Below are 24,776 nucleotides of genomic sequence, written 5' to 3' on the forward strand. Positions count from 1 at the left end.
GAGGAGGAGGAGGAGGAGGAGGAGGAGGAGGAGGAGGAGGAGGAGGAAGAGGAGGAGGAGGAGAAGAAGGAAGGGAAGAAGAAGAAGAAGAAGAAGAAGAAGAGGAGGAGGAGGAGGAGGAGGAGGAGGAGGAGGAGGAGGAGGAAGAGGAAGAGGAAGAGGAAGAGGAAGAGGAAGAGGAAGAAGAAGAAGCCATACGCTGCTTCCTATTGCAAGGACTTTAGTAACTCAACTGGAGGGGGGAATCCACAACTTTGAAAATCGAACCGAATCTAAAATTATTTTTCCCATAATTATTAAAAACGTTCAAATTCCTGATTAAGGAACGCTGGAGGGCAGAAGGATCTCCAAAGACATGAATGAAGGAAAAGGGTGAAAAGAAGAAATCCCAGCTTTGCCTGGAAGGCTCCGTGTGAAAGAGCCCGGCTCCTTTGGTGACTCCAGGCCGCGTTTTGCAGGCGGCCGCATCTGCCTCCCCTGTCTCTTACCTCCTGGATGTTAGGAACTATTTGTGGTCGGCGTGGTGGAAGGACACAGTGAGGTTCTCACCTCCGCCCCCCGCCCGTCGCTCGCATCCCCAGTTCCATCAAAGCCAACCCGGGCCAGCGCAGGGATCTCCGAGTTGCGAGTGTGCTGAGGCTGGGACTGTCACTCATTCTCCGCTCAGCGCGTGAACGCAGCTCGGCAGTGGCTGGCAAGAAACAATTCTGCAAAAATAATCATACCCAGCCTGGCAATTGTCTGCTCCTCGGTCCATTGCTCCGCCGCCGTCCACAGTCGCTTGCAAGGGGAAGGCACTGAATTTACCGCGGCCAGAACATCCCTCCCAGGCGGCAGTTTACAATGCTGCGAACTAAGGATCTCATCTGGACTTTGTTTTTCCTGGGAACTGCAGGTACATTTTCATTTCATTTTATTTTATTTTTTAAAAAAATTCTACAGGGGGCTTGTTAATCGTCCGCTTGCCCCTGTCCTTCCTCCCTCTTCCCGAGAAGCCCGGTTCTTTTGGCTGGTTTTGTGTGTAAGGCAAAGACAGCATTTTCACTGAGCTGAGAAGGGAGCGCATCGCATCGTCCTTGCTTGGCCAGCCAAACCCGTGCCCTCCGGGACGGCGCTGGACGCAGCTGCCTCCCCGCTCAGTGGCGGCCGCTCACGCCCTTCCCACTTGTGTGCCCGCGAAGGTGGGACAGGGGACCGGGATGCTGCCGTGATGGGCAGCGCTGCTTTCCCCTTCTCCGAAGGCGGGTGGCGGGGATGCGCGGCTCGGGTGGTGTCTCACCCAGGCTCATCTTCCACCTACAGGGGTTTGTCAAGCTTCGAGAAGAGTGAACAATAAGGCTGGGGCAGCTTTACCCCCACCGGGTATGTCCCGGGCTGTGATAAAGTGAGGCTTGCAGCCTTCGCTTACTCCCCCCCTCTTCCCCGCCCCGAATAACGGTTTGCAAAATGGGGCAACCACGGGCAGCACCGCAGGGCCGTGTGGTCGTTCCTGCACCCCCGTGCAAATGACGTTAGTTTTTCATTTGCCAAATTGCTGGGTAGTTGCAAAGCCTGCCCTCGGCCGGGAGCACGGAGGGATGGGAGGGTCCAGCGCCGCGTTTTGACAGGAGGAAGTGCAGAGGGGCGGAGGGCGAGGAGGGCGTGATCGGGGCTGCCTGGTTGTGTGTGTGTGTGTGTGTGTGTGTGTACGCGCGCGCGCGCGCGCGTGTGCGCGCGTGTGCCTTTACACGCACCGAGAGCCCAGGGTTGCACGGTGCCAGCGAAGAATGGCAGGTAGCCAGCTGCCCAAGACACCTCTCCCCATTCTCCTTTCTCTGGGAGATATTCCTGATCCTGGCAAAGTGTGAACAATGGGGAGCTCGGGAGAAAGACTGTAGCGACGCTGTCGCGGGTGGCGGGGGCTGTGCCACCGCCCAGAGATCCTAAGCATCCGGGAAGGGGGCGCATTGCATTTTGGCTATTTCCATCTCGGCTTTCCCTGGAAAATTCTTCCGTGTGCCCACCCTCCCTTCCAGCTGCTGCCCCTACTCCACCCAAGGATTTGTGCTTTGGCGTCCCAGTGGATTGGGAGTGGGGGAAGCAAAGGGCGCTGGGGCGGCTGAGAGCCGAGTGGGATGGGCCGACAGCTGGGGCGGGGGGCGTGTGCTGCCAAGCACCAGCTGAAAGCAGGCCAGGCAGAGGAGACCGCGCATGGCTGTCGCTTCTGCCTGGTGTGGCTGCACTGGTCCAAGATCTCTAAGCCTTGGGTGTGGAGCGCACAGAGCGGCCCCGAGAGCACCCAGCGCGCCCCCCTCCGTGGGCAGCAGGAGAGCTGAGCTGGGCCACCGCCTCCAGCCAACTCTGATCGGCGACCAATCAGAGTGAGGCTGGCTGGGCGGGAAGCCGCGAGAGGCTTTTATTGCGGCGCGGGTGGCGCCCGAGCTGCCAGGATGGTCTCCGGGTGTTCTAGCTTAACAGTCTCGCTCGCCTCCCGCCGGGAGAGACACCGCCCTGATACTGCCCCTAGCTGCACAGCAGTTTTCGAGGACATAAAATGGAGAAGGATAGGCCCTGGGACTTCTCTTGGTCCAGCTAGCTTATTCGCCCACTCGTGCCTCTTTCTCGGCGGCTTGGAGCAAATTCAGGCTCCCTGTCCATGGCACACAGTTGCGCCGGAGCGCTTCGCCTGCGAGTGCAGAAGACGGTAGCCCTCAAGCTGTGTCCTGGAGAGCAGATGCGCCTGCGCTGACCCTCTGGCCATGGACTAGAGGCTGGGGTGGAGGGGCGTGGCGGGGTGTGGTAGGGCGTGTCTTGACAGGGCGTGCCAAATGGATCCTCGCCACCACCAAGCCCAGTACTGGCAGAGGCGTGCCCTTCTCTGTGGTGCTGTGGGTGACCTCCTCTTTGGGTGTGTTTATTGAGACCGTCTTTCTGGATAGCAGCATGACAATGGAGACCTAATCTTTCATGATGCATCTTTTTAGGACCTCCTGGTGGTCTTCTCCATGACGGAGATGGGTGTAACCCTCAGTGTTTTTATCCTGGTGGGAGCTGAGGGAGGGAATCCTACAGTGGCGTGATACCGGATGCTGAGGCAAGATTGGCATCCTGACCAATGTTCTCTAGAACGAAAGAATTCGTATTCTACCCCTAAGCCCAGACGGTGAGGACAGTGAGGACGGCGAGAACGAAGAGAAAGAAGCACATACCAGCCCGTTTAACAAAAGAAAGTGGTTTTACAAAGAGAGTTTTCAATTAAAGTATTGTTTTCATCAGCTTAAAAAAATATAGAGAATTCAAGCCAAAGGGTTAGGAAGAATATAAAAGAGGAATATATATGAATTTCCCCCTTCCTTTGGCTGCAAATGCGGTAGGGTATCTACAGACAATGGTATAATTCAAACTCTGTTATTGGGTGAACATGAAAATTTAACATATAAGGAACGCTATCCCTAGCACTCGTTAATGAATATCCTAGTGAATATCAAATGAATCAAATGTTGTAGGTGTCTTCTGCTCGTTAGAAATAAAAAGACAGGTTGCATGATTGCACAGTAAATTTGAGCCCGTGGAAGCAGCATTCGTTGCATGCTGGCTGGCTGAATTACGTGAACTATGGGCAATGCTTAAACCACGTGCTTAGTTGACAATTTTAGGCCTTTGCTAGTCGAACCTGCGAAAGTTAAGGAATAGGCAGCACGGTTTTTCTAACGAGATAACAGCAGACTTATAACAAAGAATAAATTTAGTACACAAGGTAGCACGCATGACATATACCTCACATCTCATGCTAAGCGATTGAAGATGTGTTTCATAAAAATGTATTGTGAGAGTAATTACAAAGACCTCTATTCCTTTTACACTGGTTTTTCACTTACAATGGGAAATGTAAAATTTGGACAAAATTTAAAGGACTGTAACAAAGCCATACTTAATATGGAGGACCTTCCACCACTCACAACTCCTTTTCAAAAGCATGTTGCTGTCCATAAAAGTTTAGCATGCTAAAAAAAAAACAATTGAGATTAATTTAGAATTCATTTAAAATGTAACAAGACTAAAGTCAAATGGAGATTATAATCCAGAATTGTGGAACTATGGCCCTCCATTTATTTAAGTTAGTGGGTGTTATGTTGTTGTTTGGCTATATGGGGACAGTATCTCTCTATATAGCTTTAGTAGCTTAAAACTCACTATGTAGACCAGCTTGGCCTTGAACAGTTTTAAAATCCTCTTGCTTCAGCTTCCCAAGTACTGATAGTACATCCAGGAGCTACGAAACCAGCTTATTGATGTTTTTGCTGTTGCTACTACAAAAGTTCCGAAGATCTCTGTGCCCTGCTAAGTTTCTACTTATCTCACACTGACAACCTCCCCACCTTTCTGCTTCCTTCAAGAGATTAAACTTGGTGCCTTCTTTCTAGGCACCTTCACCCAGATCCCTTTTGTTTTAACAGTATCAGGAGACAAGCAGAAAGGTGTGTCTCAGGGCTTGGGTTAGTAAAGCAGCTTTTTCCAGGTCTACCCATGGCCATTGGTTAAACCAAGGATCTGTTCCTTTAATGGGTAAGTAGTTCTCTAAACTTGATCAAAAATTAAAGTAGCTAGGCCCTTAACCAGCAAGATGGCCTAGTAGGTACAGCACTTGTCATCAGGCAATGCATCCCCAGAACTCACAGGATAGAAGTGAGGACTGACTCAAGTTGTCCTCTGACCTCCACACATATGACAAAAGTAAATACATACAAAAAAATCAAAGCAAATATCAAAAACTCCCCCCATAAAAAAAAAAACAACGATGCAAGAAAAATTAAGGCATTGGCGTGTTATTCATAGAAGGTTATAGACTCCAGTGAAGGAGAAATAGCTTCAGGGAGCCCCAGCCTCTAAGAGCTTTTGAAGTGATTCCCTTTGGAGTATACTTATCATTAATTGAATTCTTCTGATAGGTAATCTATAACTCAATGTAAATAATCTCTAAATTTTCCTGTCACTGGGAACAATGTCTTAATTGCCTTTCAAAATAAATGGCACCATTTTGTCAGACAGACTCTAATCTTTACCGTGGCAGATGTTTTTTCTTCATGCCAGAACCTCAGTTTCTTAACGTATAGGCAACATTTGTATACCTCACACTGCTTGAGATACGGACCTTGGGATTTTTGGTGGCAATCACTTAATTTTTTTTTTTTAGATGCTGAAAGCTGTGTTTGTATTAGTTTGATGAATCCCCCCCCCCACACACAGTTTGATGAAGTCCCCCCCCCACATACACACATCATCATTGTTAAAGTACTGTGGCCTTTCTCCAGATTGCGAGTGGCTTCGGTGCTGCTGGCAGACCTCCAGATGTTTAACAGTCTTTCTCGACTTTGTGGGAAATAAGTGACTGACTACCTGTTGCTGAAGGACATTTGAACTCTCTCTGACAGTCTTTGGTCTGTGATGATAGAGACCAGAACGAATTGGCAGTCGGGGAGAACAGAGTCTGCACCTGTTCCCATCTATCTGCTGAAACAGTCTAGCTAGGGAGGAGACAAAGGCTCGTGCAAAAGACTGTCCAGTCCTGCTGAAGCTGTAGAACGTATAAACAATGCTTCGCGGTGTCAAGATAAATATTTGAATGCAAACTCCATGATGGAGCTTGGTGATCTAACGAATCTGTAGAGTAAGGAATGTCTGGAATTTTAAAAGTAATGGCAGGTAGCAAGTTCCAAGCAGCATTTTTTTTTCTAATCCTAAAAACTCCATTGTGAATTAAACAAAATTAGAAACATGAATCATCAATAATGCTCATTTCATCTGTGAGTCAAAAGACCAAGGCTCAAATACCCTTTGCTATAAAGGAAGAATTCTGACTAAAATCCAGGAGGGAACTGTGTGTGCTTTTTAATATACTCCCCAAGTCTCAGCAATATTGTAAAAGGTAGCCTCATAGCAAGGGCAGAATTTCACAAGGACCCTTCTGAGTCCTAATGATCAGCTTTTATGAGGCCTGGAGATTTTAGTATTAGAAAAGATTTTTTAGCAAGAATTTTTTTTTGTTTTGTTTTGTTTTGTTTTTTTTGATAACATGAGTAGATATGTTGCTCCTGTAGGACACTAGAATATAGAAGTCAGTCTGAAGGTCGTGGTCTTGTCACTTCCAGCCCTTTGTGTTATTAACTCCTGAAGCTGATGCAGAGAGGGATATAAACGACCTGGCACTGGCAGCACTGGCAGCACCGCCATTGTGCCCTTTGGACACGTGCTGTTGAAATCCTGTCTTTCAGCTGCAGATGCTCAGCAGGAACAGTGCCTTTTGATGTTGGTCTGGGTGCCAAATGGAGGCCTTTCAAGCAGTTTCCATGCACTGTACTTAAAATGCTCTTAGACCATGTCTACAGTCAGCCACCGGGTTAGCTGATTCTCACTTAGGTCGACACACTTCTCCCTCCCTGTAGTAGTAATTTAGCTTCTAAGCAATCAGGGATCTAAAAGAGACTGCCATTGAAGGACCTGTCTCATATATGGGGCACTGAAGATTTTAATGGACCTGTTAAGCATTCCTTCCATCTTGATATCTGTAATGCTTTCTTGATTGCAAAGCCAATCATGTGACTGATGTGACTTTAGAGCCTCCTGTCTATCCTGCATCCCACTATATAATCACTTTTGACGGGGGAGCTGAGAACACCACAATGTCTGAGCTCCCTCTTTTTGCTACCTTGTATAATTCCTGGGATAACATAGACAAAGCCTTGCTTTGCCCCCTCTCCATTGGTTTCTGATTACCTCATCATTTCCCAGCATTCCTGGTAATTTCACACTGTTTGAGATCCTGTTACATATTCTCTTAAACAGAGGATTGGATATGTTTACCAAGTGCCAAACTTTAAGCATCATCCCTGTGGTGAGCCACACTGGCGTTCGATGAGGTCATTTCTGCTGTCAGGGAAGCTTGCTGTGAATACTCAGGCTTGGAGATGAGGAGAGGTACCTAAGCTAGGTAGAAGCTTCAGCCATATCTCTTCCTAACTGTCTGACTTTGGAATGAGGTTGTGTTCCAAGTTCCAATTTCTTCCTCTGTGAAACAGGCATACTGACATTTTAGTATGCCCGTGTGTTGGAGTCCTGACTGTTTTAGAGACCACAGGAATTCAATGGGTGTGAGCTATGAGTATTTACATGAGGAAATGGATGGATCTGGAGCTAGAAAAAAGTTACTTAGGCATGGTGCTGTCTTTTCAGGAGATGTTAAAAAGAGCATCAGGAGACTATGGCTTTATTAGTGTCAGAACTAGATTCAGAGACATGATTGCTAAGAGTCCTGACATAGTTGTATCGGGATGCCTTAGAGAAAAAAAAATGATTTGATCGTAAGTTGGACAGCCATCAGTGCAAAGATAGATATGGATGGTTCCATGGGCTATGAGGTCCATATAAAATGCTGACCCTCTGCAAGAAAATTCAAATCTCCTTGCTCTTGCAAGGATTAGACAACACATGACCACAAGAAGACATTAGCAGGTCCCTGTCTCTCAGGGTCTAGGAAGGCACTCATGTTGTTTTTAGGGCTCTGGAAAACTCTGGTCTTGCTTTAGCTACTGTGTTTAGGTCTGTTTTATTTATTTGTTTGTTTGTTTGCTTTGTTTCTTGCTTTGTTTTTTTTTGTTTTGGTTTTTTTTTTTTAATCTGTTTGAATTTAGTTGCTTTGGAATATAGGTGAATGCTTGCAGCTTGTTGAACATGGACCTTACACAGGTTCCATTGCTTTCAAGCTTAGAATCATGTACCAAAATCAAGGTTATTTTTGTAAAGAAGCTACTTGACCTTTATTTTCCCAAGGACCTGAAGTGAGATCTAAGGTATTCTATGATTTCTCACTGCAGGTATTTTTGTAAATTACCACCTCGAATAAAATTGAGTAATTGGTATTCTTATTCAAATGAATCAGACTTAAATACCCGACTGGCTGGGCAGGAAGTAGCTCTGCCAGCTAAAGGTGACTTGGGTAGGAGGCTGCAGAATTTGTTTTAGGTAGCTGAAAGCAGATAGCAAGGCACATGATACCAATTATTATATCTTAATCATCAGTATGTGGTTCATAGGTCCATTATATAATTTCATCTTCTCATCATTTGTTTGGTAAATGTTTACTAAGGGCTTGCTCTGTGCGTTTATTGGAAGCACAGTGGTCAGATAACAGGCCATAGGCTAATAGTGCAAGAGGACTGCAGCTGTTAAATAAGAAAAGCACTCACACACATTTGCAAAAAGCTGAGGAAGGAGAGAGGACACTGTGGGAGCTTGTGAAGAAGAAAACCTACTTATTGGATGGTTAGAGAAATGAAGGTAGCATTTAAATAACTGTCAAATAGAAGAGACAGATGGCATTCATTCTCATTTTAAGACATGGTCTGTGGTCTGTTTCATTGGACAAACAAAAGAAAAATAACAGGCAGAGGCAAATTCCTGTATCTAATAAAAATTCCTAACATCTTGAGGTCAAACAACTTTAGAGATTGTGCCTGGTTTCAGTTTATAGAGTCAAGAGGGACATGCCTCTGTTTGTTTCCAGAGCTTTCCATCTTATACATAGAGATATGATCCCATAGCTCTTTTGGGGACCACAATAAAGGAAGCAATCAATTCTGCCTGGGGGCTCCCTGGAGTTTTGCTAAGGAGATGAGTTTGCCTTCATGAAGAAGAGGTAATTCAAAGAGAACAAATCACTGGAGCAAAATATATACAGCTGGGTTGGGGAACAGAGACAGGGTATGACCAGAGAGTAGAAGAAAGAAACAGAAACTCGAGAACATTTTTTTTCGAGGTGGGGCTGGTCCATGGTTGACTGCATTTACTCCTTTTCAAAATGATAGCTTGAAAATAGGTAGCCTTGGAAAATATAGAAACAAACTTGCCTGCCATGGTTCTGCACAGACGGAGACTCCCCAAAGTGAGGAGTTGTAGTGAGGGGACATTGGTGGAGAGTTCTGGGGTTTGCACATCTGCTAGACACATTGACATTCGGTAAGTTGTTGCTTTTCTGAGCCTGTGTCCCTATCTGCAACACTGAGCCCCTGATGCCCACACCATCTACTGGGTTTTAGTAAGCCTAAATAAATAGTAAATAATCAATAGGTGCTTTTGAACAGTTTAGTTCATCCTGAGACAAGAGATTTTATCTAAAATGTTTGTCTAAAGAAAATTTACTGCGACTGCTTTGGGCATGGCTCTGAGTGAGAGGAAGAAGGAGAAAATAAAGCAAAATTGAGACTACTGTTTTTGGCTCTGTAGAAGCTTCCAGGTGGTTACAATGCAAGTACTAAAGTCCCTAAGTGAAGGAGCCAGGCCACAACCACTTAGATAGGCAGCAATCTCCTTGATTCCTTTTAATATCTAAACACAATGTGAAAGACAGAGAATGTAATCCAGGCCTCTAGGGACCATGGGCCAATAGTGCAAAGAAGATGTGTTACCTCATGGAAGGAGATGATGGGACTGGAGAGAGAATTGTAATGAAGAGTGATTTAAGGGGTGTGTGTGTGTGTGTGTGTGTGTGTGTGTGTGTGAGAGAGAGAGAGAGAGAGAGAGAGAGAGAGAGAGAGAGAGAGAGAGAGATTAAAGACTTAAATGCTAGACTAAGGAAATATGAATTGCCTGAGATGTAAGAGTCAAAACAAGAACAGAAAGCATGCATGTTTGAGAGGATGATCAGGTACAGGAAAGGAAGGATGTGCTGTGCTGTACTCTGTGTGAGGTTGACCAACAAGTCTAAGGAAATTTTTGGTTTTATCTAATAGGAAGAGCCAAGTATGGAGAAGGGAAACTTTTAGGTTTAGAGTCAAAAGATTATGGTTTAAAACTTGACATTGTTCTGACTAAGTGAATTTATGGATATTTATCTCTTTTGAACACTAATGTCCTCATTTGAGGAGACAAAAATAAGATTACCTGTGTGAAACCCATTTTATATGATAGTACTCTACAACTCTACTCTTTATTAGAAGAAATACAGTTGGATGGTTTTATAAAAATCATTTTTGTTTGTACAAGAAGGCTTGCTTAATGGAAGAAAACCACTGTGTTATATCTTATAAAGCAGCTCATTTTGCAAAGTGGTCATTTTAGTGACTTTGGAGAGAGGAGGTGGGCACTGGCGAGATGTTGGAAATTGGGAAACCATGCTGAGGTCCATCATATCCAAGATGGAAGATGCCTGAAGTGTACAGGGTTTCTGGATTCTCATCTGTGTAGTTTCTAATTTTGGAGTTCAGGGTCTCATTTTATACCCCAGGCTAGCCTGGATTTTACTTTGTAATTCAAATTGCCCTTAAATGTGAACTTCTGAGTTGTCAGGATTACAGACATAATGCCCAGCAAGTCTGTGTATGTGGTATTTTTTAAGGTCTATTTTAAATAAGTTCTACAATTTATTATAGTACTATTAATAAAATGTAGAATTTGGATATTATGGGCTTTTGGGAACTTCTGGGCATCCTAATATCTCAATTTATTATTTTCTAAGCTGTGGGTAGTGATGTTGGCTTTTTATTGTACATTAATAAAGAAGTAAGAAAGGAAGAGAAGAAGGAAGAATGGAAGTCAACAGTAGAGTGGATTAGATTAGAAAAGAGTATTTTACAGAGTTGGTGTGGTAAAACATTTGTTTCTGGTGTGTGTGTGTGTGTGTAACCTGGTTGTGATGGAAAACATATTGTAACTTAGGTCAACATACTTTGACAACTACTGTCAGAGAAGGAAAGGTAAAGGACATGCAAGAGGATGAAGCCATCTGTAGCAGCGAGCATAGAGTTGGAACGTACAGGGTAGGGACTTAGTGGTCTCTGAGTGAGGGAAAAGAAATGACAACAAGACTACTTAGCAAACATACTCAGCTGGCCATCTGCAGGGGAGGGAGAAGAGGGCAAGAAGGGAGGCAGAAGGGTAGAGGGGAAAAGAGAGAAAAAAGGCTTCATGGCATCCTGACCTCAGAAGGCTTGTCTGTGTGGGAGCAAAAAGACAACTGGAAACACCAGAAAGCATCCAGAGCAAAATTTGGAGAATTTAACACATCACCAGCCAGATGGGGATGGGGGCGAACCAGGAGTGGTTGGAGAACTCTTCTCAGTAGCTGAAAGGAGCTTAAAGGAGAGGCTGGAGGTGGAGGCTGGTGGGTGGGGCTGCTCTGTACATGCACATTTGGGAGGTATCTGTATGAAACACAGCTAAGGAGAGGATGAAGACCGAGGTTGTAGGAGTCTTACTTATTATTTCAGTAGACAGAAAACATGATGGATCGCAATCAATACTTTGTAGAATCTTTCTCATAGCCTAAAATATTGATGTAGTGTTTAGCATTCAGAATGCTGTCCTGTCAATAATTCAGAAAGGAATATTAAACAGTATGGAGGGAACCAGATTCTAGTAGTATGAACTACAAGATTAGATGATTCCCACAGTGATGGGGTAGTAGGAATGAATATTATATAGACATATGATCCTGACTTTGTAAAACAACAAAAATACCTTCATTATATTCTCTCATCAAGACTGGGAGAGGAGAGCTTACGTTTCACAATGCTTGAGTTTTCTGGAATGAGAATGTAGGGCTTTGTGTCCAGTTGTAGAACAGATAGCTCCCTGAAGAGTGTGAGGGAGGTGAGACCCAAGCAGAAAGTGAGGAGTTGTTGGAGAGCAGCACAGTGACATTAACGCCATCTCAGTTGAATGGAGAATTTCAGGATCTTAGGAATCAAAGACCAAGGCATAGATGATATCCAAGACACCAAGACACTTGTTAGAAAAGGTGACAGGGGTGGGGGGGTTTGTTGTTGTTTTTGGTGTTAGTGGTGCTACAGGGAGCAAAGATGTCATATTGGGAACATTATCCCCTCGTTGACTGCGCACCAAGAGGAAAGAGCCAGAGAGGAAAAACTTGGTGAACAACCTCTTTGCAAGTGACAAAGGGACAGATCCATAATTTTGAAAATTATCAAAGTCAGGGATTCCCACAGCTTCTGTTGTTGATGATATGAGAGAGTAATTTTTAGATATGGTGGCTTTGTCGTCTTGTATTGGCTGGCACCTTGGACAGTCATAACTGCTATTATTATTTAATATTTTATTATGCATATGAGTGTTTTGCCTGCATTATGTATGGATGCTATGAGTGTGCCTGGTGCCCACTGAGGTCAGAGGAAGGTGTAGAGTCCTATGGGATTTGAGAGCTGCCGTGCAAACTCAAGTTCTCTACTAGGGTAGTAAGTGCTCTTAACCACTTTAAAAAAAAAAACTCTTTTGACTGCACATAGCAAGTTTTTAAATATTCTTATTTATTTATTTATTTATTTATTTACTTATTTAATGTTTTGGGACAGGGACTCACTATGAGGTCTAAGCTGGCCTCAAACTCAAGATCCTCCTGCCTCAGCCTCTGCAGTGCTGGGATTACAACCTGCACCATTGCGCTTAGCCTTAGCAGAATCCCCGCAACTTGCTGAGCTTTCCACCTATGAGATAGCTTTTCGTTTTGTTTGGTTTGTCTGTTTGTTTACATAAGAACAGAAAAGGAGTGACAAGGGTTATGATTGGCTTCTCTTTCTGATTTAATAAAAAAAAAAAAGGCACATTCACTTCAGAGTATTTGCTTTGCTTAGAAGAGAAGCTGTCAAGTACAAGTTAAGCTGGCGCTACTCTGTCAGAATTATATTTAGATGACAATCTGGCAGCCTTCACGATCTGTTGCCATCCAGTGCAGGCTCTTTATTTTGGGTGGATACTAGGGGTCTTTAGTTTCAAAAGCCTCATTGAGACTGTGGTTCTTCTGCTTTCCATGACCTTGAGCATTAGTTAATCCTTCTGACACTTCGTTTATTTATCCGTGAGGCAGCAATAATAATGCTTACCTAATACGGCTATTGTGAGGAGGAGATGAACCAATTCGTATAACTGACTGCTACATAGTCAGCTCGGTCATTTTTTGTCTTCCTTTCTTTTTGCTAAAGTTCCCACTGAAGGAATATGCAATTAGCGTTGGGTGTAGATATTGATTATAATTAAAGTCACATTTTTTCCCCCATTTGGTTTTCATTTCCTGAGAACTTAGGATCACCATAAGCAGTAGATGCCATAGTGGGTTACTTACTTGTTTTGCCTCCTTCAAACGCAAAGTTTAGTTGATAATGACTTTGAGAAAAGCAGAAATTAGAAACATAAAGGTTGGGGAGATGGCGCAGTAGGTGAAGTGCTTGCTGTATGAAAATGAGAAACAGAGCCCAGGTCCTCACCAATCATGTGAAAGCTGGGCATGCTTGTGTGTACCTGTGTCCCCTGTGCTGAGGGTGGCGAGGACAAAGAGTCAGGAAGATGGTTGGGGGCTTCCTTGGTCCCATTCTAGGCAGAAAATGGTACTCATCAGGTTCAATAAGAGACCCTGTCTCAGAGTGGAAAGCATTTGAGTAGGACACCTACTGTCCTCTTCCCGTCTCCTTATGTGCAGGTATCAGTGTGCACACACATGCATGCATGTATATACAACACATAAAATGCACAACCGTATCAGTGTATGAATATTTTGCTTCCTATTTGAATAGGCTTAGTGTCAAATCTGTCCACTTGTAGTGGTGGTGGAGCCATAAAACTTGGCTGTTTAAATAAAGGTGCCTGCTGAAGATCATATTGGTGACACTTCATTAGTCTAGCAATCATTTGTCTGGCAACCAACCTTACTCCTCTGGAAGATGAAGAATGATTTGCCAAAGTAGATATCCCCAAGTCCAGGAATTAAATTATATGCACTTGACCCACAGGGAAGCTTCTAAATCTTTATTCAGAGAGTCCACCTATTCTTAATTAATTTCCTAGCTACCACTTCATTTATAATGGCACTAAGATTTGAATTTGAATTGAGGGAAGTTAACTGTTAGGGATGTGTAAACTGCTGGTAAAAAGATGTGATAGCCTGAAGAAAAGAAAGGGTTAGAAAAAGTAGGAAAACCAGATTACAGATGGAAAAAAAAACCTATTTGGGCAGAACAGGAAAATCCTCACATGTCACAAAATGCCAAAGGAGTGCCTATAGCAAAACATGGTATTAATAATAGGCATTCAGCAAAGCGTAGTATAAATAGATATCCATAATATTGCACCAGTTGGAAGAAATAGTTGTGGTTCCTTACAAGGAGCAGGTGTCAATCACATGGGTTCAGTCATTTGAATACGTGCCTTCAGTGTTCAGCTGTGTGTTAGATGTTCAGGGGTGTGGGTGTGAGTCCACTCTTCTATACAGTTGAAAAGACCAAGCAAAGTTAGACCTTAATATTGATGTCTTCAGGAACTGCAAATTGTGGGGGGTTGGGGAGGTGGGAGTGGGGAAGAGACTGTACAATTAAAATTATTTACCTGAACACTGGCTTGTGATGCAGACATGGTCTATGCCACCAAGGATTTAGGACATATTTCATAGTTCATTATTTGAGAGATACTTTGTTGTGTAGCCGTTTCTCAGCTTGGTTTGAAATATGTAGCAGTAAGAGAGAATGAGCCTGCTGGTTAGTTTTGTCAACTCAGTACAAGTTATAGGCACCTAGGAAGAAGGGACCTTAACTGAGGAAATGCTTGTATCAGATTAGCCTGGATGCAATTCTGTGGAGAATTTTCTTGATCTGGGAGGACCTAGCCCACTCTGGGCAGTGCCAGTCATGGGCAGGTGGTCCCAGGTGGTATAGAAAGATAGATAAGCCTGAGCCCTCAAGCCAACTAGGTAAGTAGTAACCCTCCATGGCCTCTGCTTCCATTCCCGTGTTCAGGTCTCTGCCTTGAGTTCCCACCCTAACTTCCTTCAGTGATGGACTCTGATGAGGATGTGAGCCAAGTAAACCCTTTCCTCTTCAAGTTGATTTTAATTTTTGGCCATGTTGTTTACCCCAGGAGTAGAAAGCAAATGTGGTTAGTGGGTCAGCCAAGATTTCTCTGCTGAGTTATAATAAGTACATTTTAGATGAAAACATCAACCCAGTCATTACTTAAAATTGCTTAGTTGGTGTTATTTTTCTTCTTCATTGAAATTAATTTTATATTTGTAGCAAAGTGATATGGCTAGATTGCTTTGAAATTTGAATGGTTCTATTAGATTTAGAATCAAACACATTAGACCCATGCCCTAACTCCTTCTGCATACCTTATTTCTCCCATCCCTTTTTCTGACTCCTCTGAAGTATTTGCTTTGTACATCTCCAGCTCCAACTAAATGTTGTCTTTATAAGAGTTGCCTTGGTCATGATTTCTGTTCACAGCAGTGACACTAGTCTTGCAGTTAAGTATTATTTGTTACTTTTTCCCTGTTGGAGCTTAGTGCTTACATGCCTGTCTCATTTCCACGTTCTCCTTGTTCCCTCTGTATCACAAAATACCTATTTTTGGTTAAACCAATATTTAATGTTTACATCATTACGACAACATAAACGTTATCACAGTTGAGCCTTGAATAACTCCACAGGTTTTGTTTTCTTTCTCATATAACTTTATGTTTTACCACGAATTTGTAATGGGTTTGGTTTCCTTTGGTTATTTTTCTATGTGTCTGTCACTAATCATTCTCAACTTCCCAGGCTCTAGCCTACGTCTCTTCTTGAGACATTCATGTTTGCTTCTGTTGCCTCTGGGGATTCCGTGCTACACTTCAATCTATTGATATTCTAGGCTTCCTGTAATTAATTTAGATTTACCTGGTATATCATTTTCCAGATTGGGCATTGTGTTTCCTGTGAATTTGGAAGGTGAGGCTTCAGGTTTCTAACTTTTAGTGTTGTGTGAGCAATGTTTGTTGCTAACCTGATTCCTATATCCATACTAATAATACTAAATAATACTATATATAATGAATGCTATTAAATACCAATACAATAATATTAAATAAATACCATGCTAAAAGGTTTGATAACTTATTTACTTTTTCTCTGAAAGAATGGAAGATCTTTTTGCCTGCTGTCTTTGCAAGTTCTCAGTAATGGACTTTTATGTAAGTCTTACCGTCATGCTGAGATAGGTTCTCCATGGAGAGTTTTAATCTTGGAATTTATGCTCTCTAGTCCTGAGAAGGGTTTCTCTATTGTTTATTTCCATTTTTGTTTGTTTGTTTCTATTCTTCTTATTCTTTTTCAAAAGTTAGATGAATTATCTAATTTTTCTTAATATTCTCTATCTTGTCAGAATTTTCTTTATTCCATTTCCTTTGTTTCCTGAGAGCCTTTGTTTGTTTGTTTGTTTCTGGAACTTTCAATTCCACTAACCTTTTTCGTTTCGATAGCACCCTCTCGTCTTTCCTGATGCAGAACCATTTGCATTGCTGAGGGTTTGCGAAACTTTCCTTTGCTTTCTGTATCGTCAGTTTGTCCTCGAGCCCATGTTCATTCCGCGTTAGTGACTCCTTCCGTGATTCGGGTATCAATTCTTTCTTCACACGCTGGTAAGCCTTCTCTGTGATGAGGAGTCAGCCACTGCGATGATGTGACATGATGTCACATGTTGCCCGTGGCTTAGGCTGGAGGGTGGTTGTGCAGAGACCCCTGAGATGTCATAAGTCCTCCGTATCTTGGCCTACCTGGTTTAAGAAATTCCAACAGTCAGACACCCGTCTTTCTCTGAGTGGAAGAAATATGCTGGGTGTATTTTCTTCAGGATTCCAGTTAGTCTCCTCTTTGAAATACAGGACGTTGCCTTCATCAGTACCTCTTAGCCCCTCTGGTGTAACTTCCCTAGTCAATAAAAGTGCAGACTTCTACTAGGATGGAGGGTCACGGGAGAAGAGATACTTAGCTGCTTCCTTCTATAACTTAGAAGTCAGTGTGTGTGTGTGTGTGTGTGTGTGTGTGTGTGTGTGTTGTTCATGGCCGTGCACATTTGGGAGGTTGAAGTTGGTGGCAAGAGCTTGGGGAGGCCTGCCTAGGTTCCTAATCACCACAAGCCAAAGCAGGCTTTTGAATCTTTTATCCCACAGGCTTTAGTGTAAATATGGTGAGATAAAAAGAAGCCAACAGAATTCTTAAAGCAAAAGATAAATGTTTAGGGGTGCATCAAGGACACCCCCAAAAAGGATTGTGAAAGTAACTTTAAAGGATTGATAGGTCAAAATATGAAGGCCAGCCATAGGCTTTTGAGGAACTTTTATGAACTTAAAGTTCTCAAATGACTCCAGGGTGGCCCGAGAGTCAACAGTTCTTGGATATAAAGCCATGGGCTTGGCAGCAGTACTGTGAACCAGAAGAGCAGTTCACGCCTCTGCATACAAATGGCCTCCTCTAAGACGTGCTAGGCAGGAGTAGGCTTGCTAAGGACATTCTCCTGATCTTGTATGCCCGGAATAGCTCTGCGATCCACACAGCTGGCCTGGGAGTTAGAGGTGAATACAGAGTGCAGCTAGAAAGTTTGTGAAGACCCCAGACCACATTCTAAAGCACCTCTGATTACTCTGTAGTGTCATCCTTATGGGATGAAAATGTGACGACCCTGAAGTGTTGGGAAAAGATCATTAAAACTCACTTGTTCTTTCTCAGATTATTTTTTCCTTTTGTGTATTGAGCTTCAAGTAACTCATAATGTCTATTTTTTTTAAAATCTGTTATAAATAAAGCAAAGCAAGGGAAAGAAAGAAAGGAAAGAAGAATGGTGTGTGGTGTTCTTTAAAGATAATAGCTTGAAAGTAGGTTAGCTGCCCTAGATTAGGATTGGAGGTCATTTTGAACTAAATTGGCTTTGAAATCAGAATTTAAATTGCTAGTCAGACTTAATTAAGATAACTGGGCATGAAGGCCATCCTTCTTCCTCCAGTCTCACAAAAAGAATGTATTTTTATTGTTTGTGCTTCTTTATTGTCAAACGAGACTCTGACTATTCATTTTTGAGGAAGCCATTTCACATGGTAATTGGCTTAGAACTTTAAAAGTGGTTTGTACGTAAATAAATAAGCCGCATAATCCTTATTTTATTTTTCTAGGAATATTTAGAGTAGGTTTTTCTAAAGTCACTGGGAGGCAAAGCAGTACATTGCTCTGAGCTGTATCCTTTCTCCCCTGTACAGCATTAAGAGGAATGCTCACACAGACATATTTCATTTGCTTTATTTATCCATAATAATACAATACGTGTGTGGGTGGGGCTACCTTAAGGAAGGGTGAATTTCAATATGTTAATCATCTTACAACTTATGCTTCTGTGTTAATATTACATCTATTTATTTATTGTGGTGTGTGTGTGTGTGTGTGTGTGTGTGTGTGTGTGTGCGTGCACACACATAGATGTGTGGAAGTCCAAGGACAATGATAGGTAGTTGGTTTTTTCTTTCTTTCATGTGGGTTCTGGGGATTGAACTCAGGTGGTCAGGCTTGGTAGACTTGCCAAACCATCTTGGCAACCCTATCCATTCATTTGCAAATATTAAATCTTTTGTTTGTGATAAACAGGTTAAATTGGTACAATGTTAACTAGCTTGGCAGAAGAGACTTACAATGCCATTGTTAATTTAGCTTTCATGAGTCATCATCTTCTATAGACTAAAACAAATAAATTAGTACAATAAATGTTTTAACTTAGAATGGAAGAGTACAAAGAAAGAGAAGAAATTGAATCTAGAGATGAATTTGCTACTGTTACCCGTGCACCTGAGAGTGTAGGTGCATAGCTGACTGTATTTGGTGGACAGAGCTTCACATAAAACAAACATGCCTTGACTGTTTTGATGGTGCCCTTGAACTGAGGCTAACCTCCATCTTGAGTTTATGTAGATCTTTTTTGTAGATAGAGTGCATATCTTGGGATTTGGGTCTGTCAGCATGATAGGTTGACATTGCCAGTGATTAATATTGATCTGAACATAGTTCTGGAATAGCTTCACTGAGATTCATCTTGAAGTGGTAAAGAACCTCTCCCTCTTGTAAATGAAAACTATATCTAGAGATTTTTACAAAAGAACATAAAATCAAATTTGCATTTTAATGCTTAATACATTAGTTTAAAAACCTCACATCTAAGGTAAGATATTTGAATCCTTGATCATTCTTTGTTTGAAACATTAATTGGCAATGTCAGGTACCTGTTTGATTGGGTTTTCTTCATGGGGCACTGGAAGTGTTGCCAAATGATGAGGCCAGTGAAACATGAAACTTTCCTTATGGATGGTCTAATGATCATGTCTGATGGGTTTGAACTCATGTTAAGGCTCTGGGACTGGGGCGATGGTTCAGAGAGTAAAGTGCTGTAACAAACAAGAGGGCCTGAGTTCCAATTCTTAGTACTCCAAATAAAAGCTAGACATGGTGGTTCACATCTGCGATTCCAGCACTCCTAAGGTGGGACAGGAGGTGGAGACAGAACTCCCAGAGGCGTACAGGCCTCTGATCTCCACACAAGTACTGTGGTAACTATGCGCCTAGACTCACAGACATGAGTGTGCAAAACACACACATACCATACACCACATATACCCACACATACCAGACCACACTAAATCATATACATACATTCACACACCACACACACACTACCACCACCACCACCCATCACATAACCCCTGTGGTGGTTTGAATGAAAAATACCCCCATAAGCTTGTAAAGAGTGGCGTTACTTGACAGGGATTAGGGGGTGTGGCCTATTGGAGTAATTGTGTCTCTGGTGTGACTTTGAGGTCTCAACTGCTCAAGTCAAGCTGCATTTCTTCTCTCTTCTTGCTGCCTGCTGATCTAGATGTTGAACTCTCAGCTCTTTAGCACCGCGTCTGCCATGTTTCCCATCAGGATGATAGTGGACTAACCCTCCAAGCTGTAAGCCAGCCCAAATGTAATGCTGTCCTTATGAGAGTTGCCTTGGTCATGATGTCTCTTCATAGCAATAGAAGCCCCAACTAAGACAGAAGCTGGTACCAGGAACTGGGGCATTGCTGTGAGCTGTGATAGGCTTGACGATGCTTTTGTTTGGAGGTATGAAGATTTTGGAATTTTGATTAGAAAAGCAGTTGAATGCTTTAGGTGGGACTTAGTGGGCCATACTAGTAGGAATATGGAAGACATCAGAGCTGAGGGTGATTTGAATGGTGGGGGCCTGGCTGAAGAAGTTTCAGAGAGGAAGAATTGGCCTAGAGACTGTTCTTCTGATATTCTGGTGAAGAATGTGGCTGCTTTTTACCCTTGTTCAAAAAAAAAAATCTGTCTGAGGCTAAATTGAAGAGTTATGGATGAACAGTTTTGGCAGAGGAGGTTTCCAGACAGCCTAGTATTGACTGCGCTGCTTGGTTATTAGGGGCCCCCCCTTATACAGATCTATAATGAAAAGGAACAAACTGTATAAGGAAAACCACAAAATGTACAGTTTGTGGGGAAAAAGGAAGAGTAATAGAGTCAAATCTAGTGCTCACGGAGATAAAAAGCTTAAAGGAAAACCTGAACTGAATGGAGTAAAGGGATTGGTGACCTCAGGGCAAGACCCCAGCCAAGCAAGCTTCCAACTTGTGAAAAGGAATTAAAGAAAAGTTTAGGGTTGAGCATGGTGGCACAAATTTTCAATTCCAGGACTTGGGAGTCAGAGGCAGGAGGATCTCCTTCAAGTTTGGGGTCAATATGGTCCACAGAGCAAGTGCCAGGACAGCCAAGCTTGACCAATGAAGGAAACCACCAAAATCAGAAGGCTGGTGCAGATATAAGTGAACAAGGGGTCATGTTGCAGCTCTAGCGAGCAGCAGAACTTGGCAGTTTTGGCCAAGTGGCTCTGGCTTTAGAGTCAAGGATATAAGAGAGGGTTACAGAAGCTCTCACGGTCATGATGTTTCTTCACAGCAATGGAAACCCTAGCCAAGACACTAGAACCCCACTCCCTACCCTTAAAGATGAAAGAGAAAAGCTCTGATAGAAATCATTTATGAAATTTGTGATTAAAAATGGTCTTTAATGAGTAAATATGTATGTGATCTGTTGTATAATAAGTATTTAATGTTCTTAATGGTGTTGTTTTATTGAAATAGTTTTATCCATTTTTCTATTAAAATAGTTCTATTTTAATAAATAAATGTAATAATTTGGAAAAGTCACAAGTCTTACAGAGGTATATAACATATATCAAACCAATCACATATTTTCCAAAAGGCTCATTCCCAGTGGATTATTTGCTATTTAAAAGTGAATTCCATTTCTAAAAACAAAAAAGGTATAATTGAATCTTGTTCCATGCAAACAACCTACAATCTTGTCCCATGCAAAATTAATACATTAGCTCAGTAGTTGACCATAGTTTTAAATATGACAAAAAAAATAGGTTTAAAACTCTAAATTGCCATTGTTTACAAAATATTGGCAAATTAGAGCTAAAGTGTCTGGCGATATTGTGCAATCTTCTGTTTAAAAATAAACAGTGGAAATAATTGTAGAAACCTCTGGGTTTAGAAAAGCTTGTTGGTGGCTCTTCACATCCTACTAAAAAAGCAGGCGGTCTTCGCATATTAATCACTCTGTGAAAGGAAGCTCGCTTTATTTGCATTGTGTGAGCATTAAGAAGTCCAATAGTACGCCTGAGGAAAAAAAAATGGGGGGATTGTAATTGTTGTTCTCAAAAGAGTTTTTATTCCATTCAAGTAGAAAGGCTGAATGCTGGAGAATTAGTGCAGTGTTTGCTGGAAGAAGAGTCCCTTTTGGCTGCTGGGTTTTATGTGGTATAGTCCCGATGTGCCAGGATCCAGGACGCTGGGGTGGGGACCAAAGGGACTCATGGGTCCATGATGCAGTTTCTCTGTTTTAGATGGCTGTACTTCTGTGAGCATTTTCTCCTTACACATCTGCAAAGACAATGAAAATTTGGCAATGTGTACAATATTGGAGACGCCAGGATAACCGAACAGGAACCGAGAAGCGGGAACCTTAAGTGGCTGCCGTTAGAGGGAGGGGAGACACAATATGAAATTAAGTAAATTATGTGTGAGTATTTCTGTAGAAAATGTGATCCGTTTAATGTCTTGCAGATGCAATTTGCTCCCCAAATTGATTTTAAATGATATATTTGAAATTCTCTTAATAACGATAGCATCGTTCTCACATCATTGTGTTTTAGGACTCATTGGCTAAGTGTAAACATCGAGAATAAACAGAAATGTTCTTGATGGCAATGCAGGCATCCTTTTAAGGTTCCATAGGCAAGCGATTTTAACACTTTTCTCCCTCTCTGTACAGCACACCTCCAGGAATCTCTTAGATGTTCTAACTTGTTCTAGCTGACAACAGTTCTCTTAACCACTATGGATTCTGAAGCCCACCATGTGGACTATGTATTTCTATGTATCTCAGATGCTTAGTATCCTGTATGTAGTTATTAGTACTTTTAGATTTGCATAGACCATGACATTTCAAATCAATTTAAATTTTAGAAATGGGCAAGTATGTTATGACCTGCATATATATATATATCTTGACAACATTTTTGTATGTGATCACAGAGACAAAGCTCATTGTTCTGAATGGTTTTGCTAGCTAGGAGAAGGTAGTTAACAGACTCCAAGGTCATATGCATGTTTTACCAAAAACTCTCTGCTTAGGCATAGGTGACGACTACCCATGAAGCTCCTTGTGATCATCATCTTTCAGATTGGGCCACTTGGGTTATTTGCGAGCCATAGCAGATCCTTTGGTGATGCCATTTCTATTTTATTTGAATTGCTTTCTGTGATACCATCCTGATGGCAATTCTGTTTGATTTGGTGTATACGGAGTGTTTCACAGACATTTGGACTGTGTTTAGATTGCTCTGTAGGAATATGAAAAAGCAGGGGTAATAGAAACTCAGATGGTCCAGGAAAAACATACTTCATACTTACAGTTCGAAAAGATTATGATAGGTTTCATCATAAATTTGTTTTCAGATAAATGATGTCATTCCCTGTAGTTTTTGTGACTGATGTCACAGAAGTCATATTGCAACAAATTTAGTCGTGGATGTAATTAATTTTTATCTCCAATTTATAAATCTGGAATAATATTCATTCTACAATATAAAACGAGTTGGCCTTTGGTAGTAACAGAAGAGAGGGTTTTATAAAATAGGAACAAGGAATCAGAATCATATGAAAAAGCTGATCGGTTGACAATGGTTTCTTCAGGTTACTAGAAGGAATTTTGCTATGATTCTGTGTCACAGAGACTGGGATCTCCCATTTTCTGGAACCATGAGTCTGTTCCAGGAATCTGCCTTCTCTACCTTCTCATTTGGACTGTGTAGAACTAAGCGTGAGTGAGTTCATGCTGGTTTGGTTTGATGTGAAGGAATTCAATCCAAGATGGTGGCATCCCATGACTTTTGTTTAACAGACATAGTTTATATAGTTTATAGTTACTAATTTAAATTTGAAACTTTAAAAAAAATGTAGGTGGGCCTGAGAACTTAACTTGATGATAGAGCACTTGGATGTTGGATTCCATTCCATTACCATATATAAGTATAGATTTAGATACTTATAAATTATATACATATATATATATAATTTATATATTAATAGGCATGTACATACATGCATGTGTGTATAATGCATCACATATTTTAAAGCTTGTACATTTTTCATATGAAAAATGTATATAACAGACTGGTATGAATAGGTGTGGCCATTTTCACACTCATATAAAATTTTCGACAGAATGAAACACATTTCATGATTTAAAATAGGAACCAAAGTGAAGATAGAAAGTACCTCCCCAAGCAGAGCATGCCTGAAAAGTTCAGAGTTCACATCTAATTGGCCATAGGTCAAAGTTCAGAAGATGCTTTGTCTCAGCAATAAAGACACAGTAAGCTATATCCATGAGAGATACTACTTCACAGTCTCTAGGATTGCAATAATCAAAAAAAGATTACAACCTTGGACAATAGTGTGGAAACATTAGGACCTTTAGACACTTCTGCTGGGGAAGAAGGTGGTATGCCTCTTTGGAAAACTATCTGAAGTCATGAAACGGAGTTACTGTGTGAGCCACTAGCTTTCTTCTCTTCGAGATTAAAATATGTTCATGTAAAAACTTACCCAGTAACCATAATACACCGTTATTAACCATAATCAGAAATACAAACAACCTAAATGCACTTCAATTCATGAATGTGGTACAGCTACACAGTGGAATATTATTTGGACATAAAAAGGAATGAAGTAATGATTCGTGTCTCAACCTTGATGAGTCTTGGTCCTTCACTGTTGTCATGTAAGTCCAATAATTGCATTAGCATTTATTTGCTGATAGCTTTGAAGGTTTATTCTCATCCCAGTACTTATTAATCCACACACATAATTCTTAATAATGTTCAGCTTATGTGCATGACATCTTTATGGTTATAGTTAAGATAATTTTATTTATATTTATGGACTACAAGCATGCTATGATGACTCTTGGCACACACACACAAATAACCACTACTTCAAAATATAGTCGTCCTCTTGAAGAAGGAAAACATGGGTTTTTTTAATCAATGCTTTTGACTTGGGTATTTTCCATAGTTCCTCTGTAGAGTGATTAGAGTATCAGAACATACAGGAGAATCAATGCTTTTCATAATTTGAATATCTTTAGTGTATATACTCAGACCTCATACATTCTGTGTAAGCACATTGCCACTCTGCCTTATCCCCAGCTCTCTCTCACCTTTTATTTTGAGACCCAGTCTAACCTTGACTCACTCTGAAGTTCAAGCAAGCCTTGAACTTGGGATCTTCCTACTTCAGTCTCATGAGTAGCTGGGATTGCAGGTTTGCCTCACAAGACGGATCCTCAGTGTGTACCATCAGTAGAGGCTTACTT

At 41.8% G+C, this 24,776-nt stretch overlaps 1 protein-coding gene across 3 annotated transcripts in view; it reads left to right on the forward strand.

Moving 5' to 3' along the window:
• Positions 1–480: 480 nt before the first annotated feature.
• Positions 481–24,776, forward strand: part of Ncam1 (neural cell adhesion molecule 1) — a 290,564-nt gene continuing 266,268 nt past the window's right edge. For 2 of the 3 annotated variants that reach the window (XM_028783715.1, XM_028783716.1), the window contains exon 1: positions 481–895. In XM_028783715.1, coding sequence (XP_028639548.1) covers positions 844–895 — 52 coding nt within the window. In that variant the 5' untranslated portion in view covers positions 481–843. The remainder of the gene's footprint in view (positions 896–24,776) is intronic. The other variant, XM_028783714.1, reaches the window with a different exon arrangement.

The sequence above is a fragment of the Grammomys surdaster genome, unplaced genomic scaffold, assembly GCF_004785775.1.
Source record: "Grammomys surdaster isolate TR1022 unplaced genomic scaffold, NIH_TR_1.0 1164, whole genome shotgun sequence".
Classification (NCBI taxonomy): domain Eukaryota; kingdom Metazoa; phylum Chordata; class Mammalia; order Rodentia; family Muridae; genus Grammomys; species Grammomys surdaster.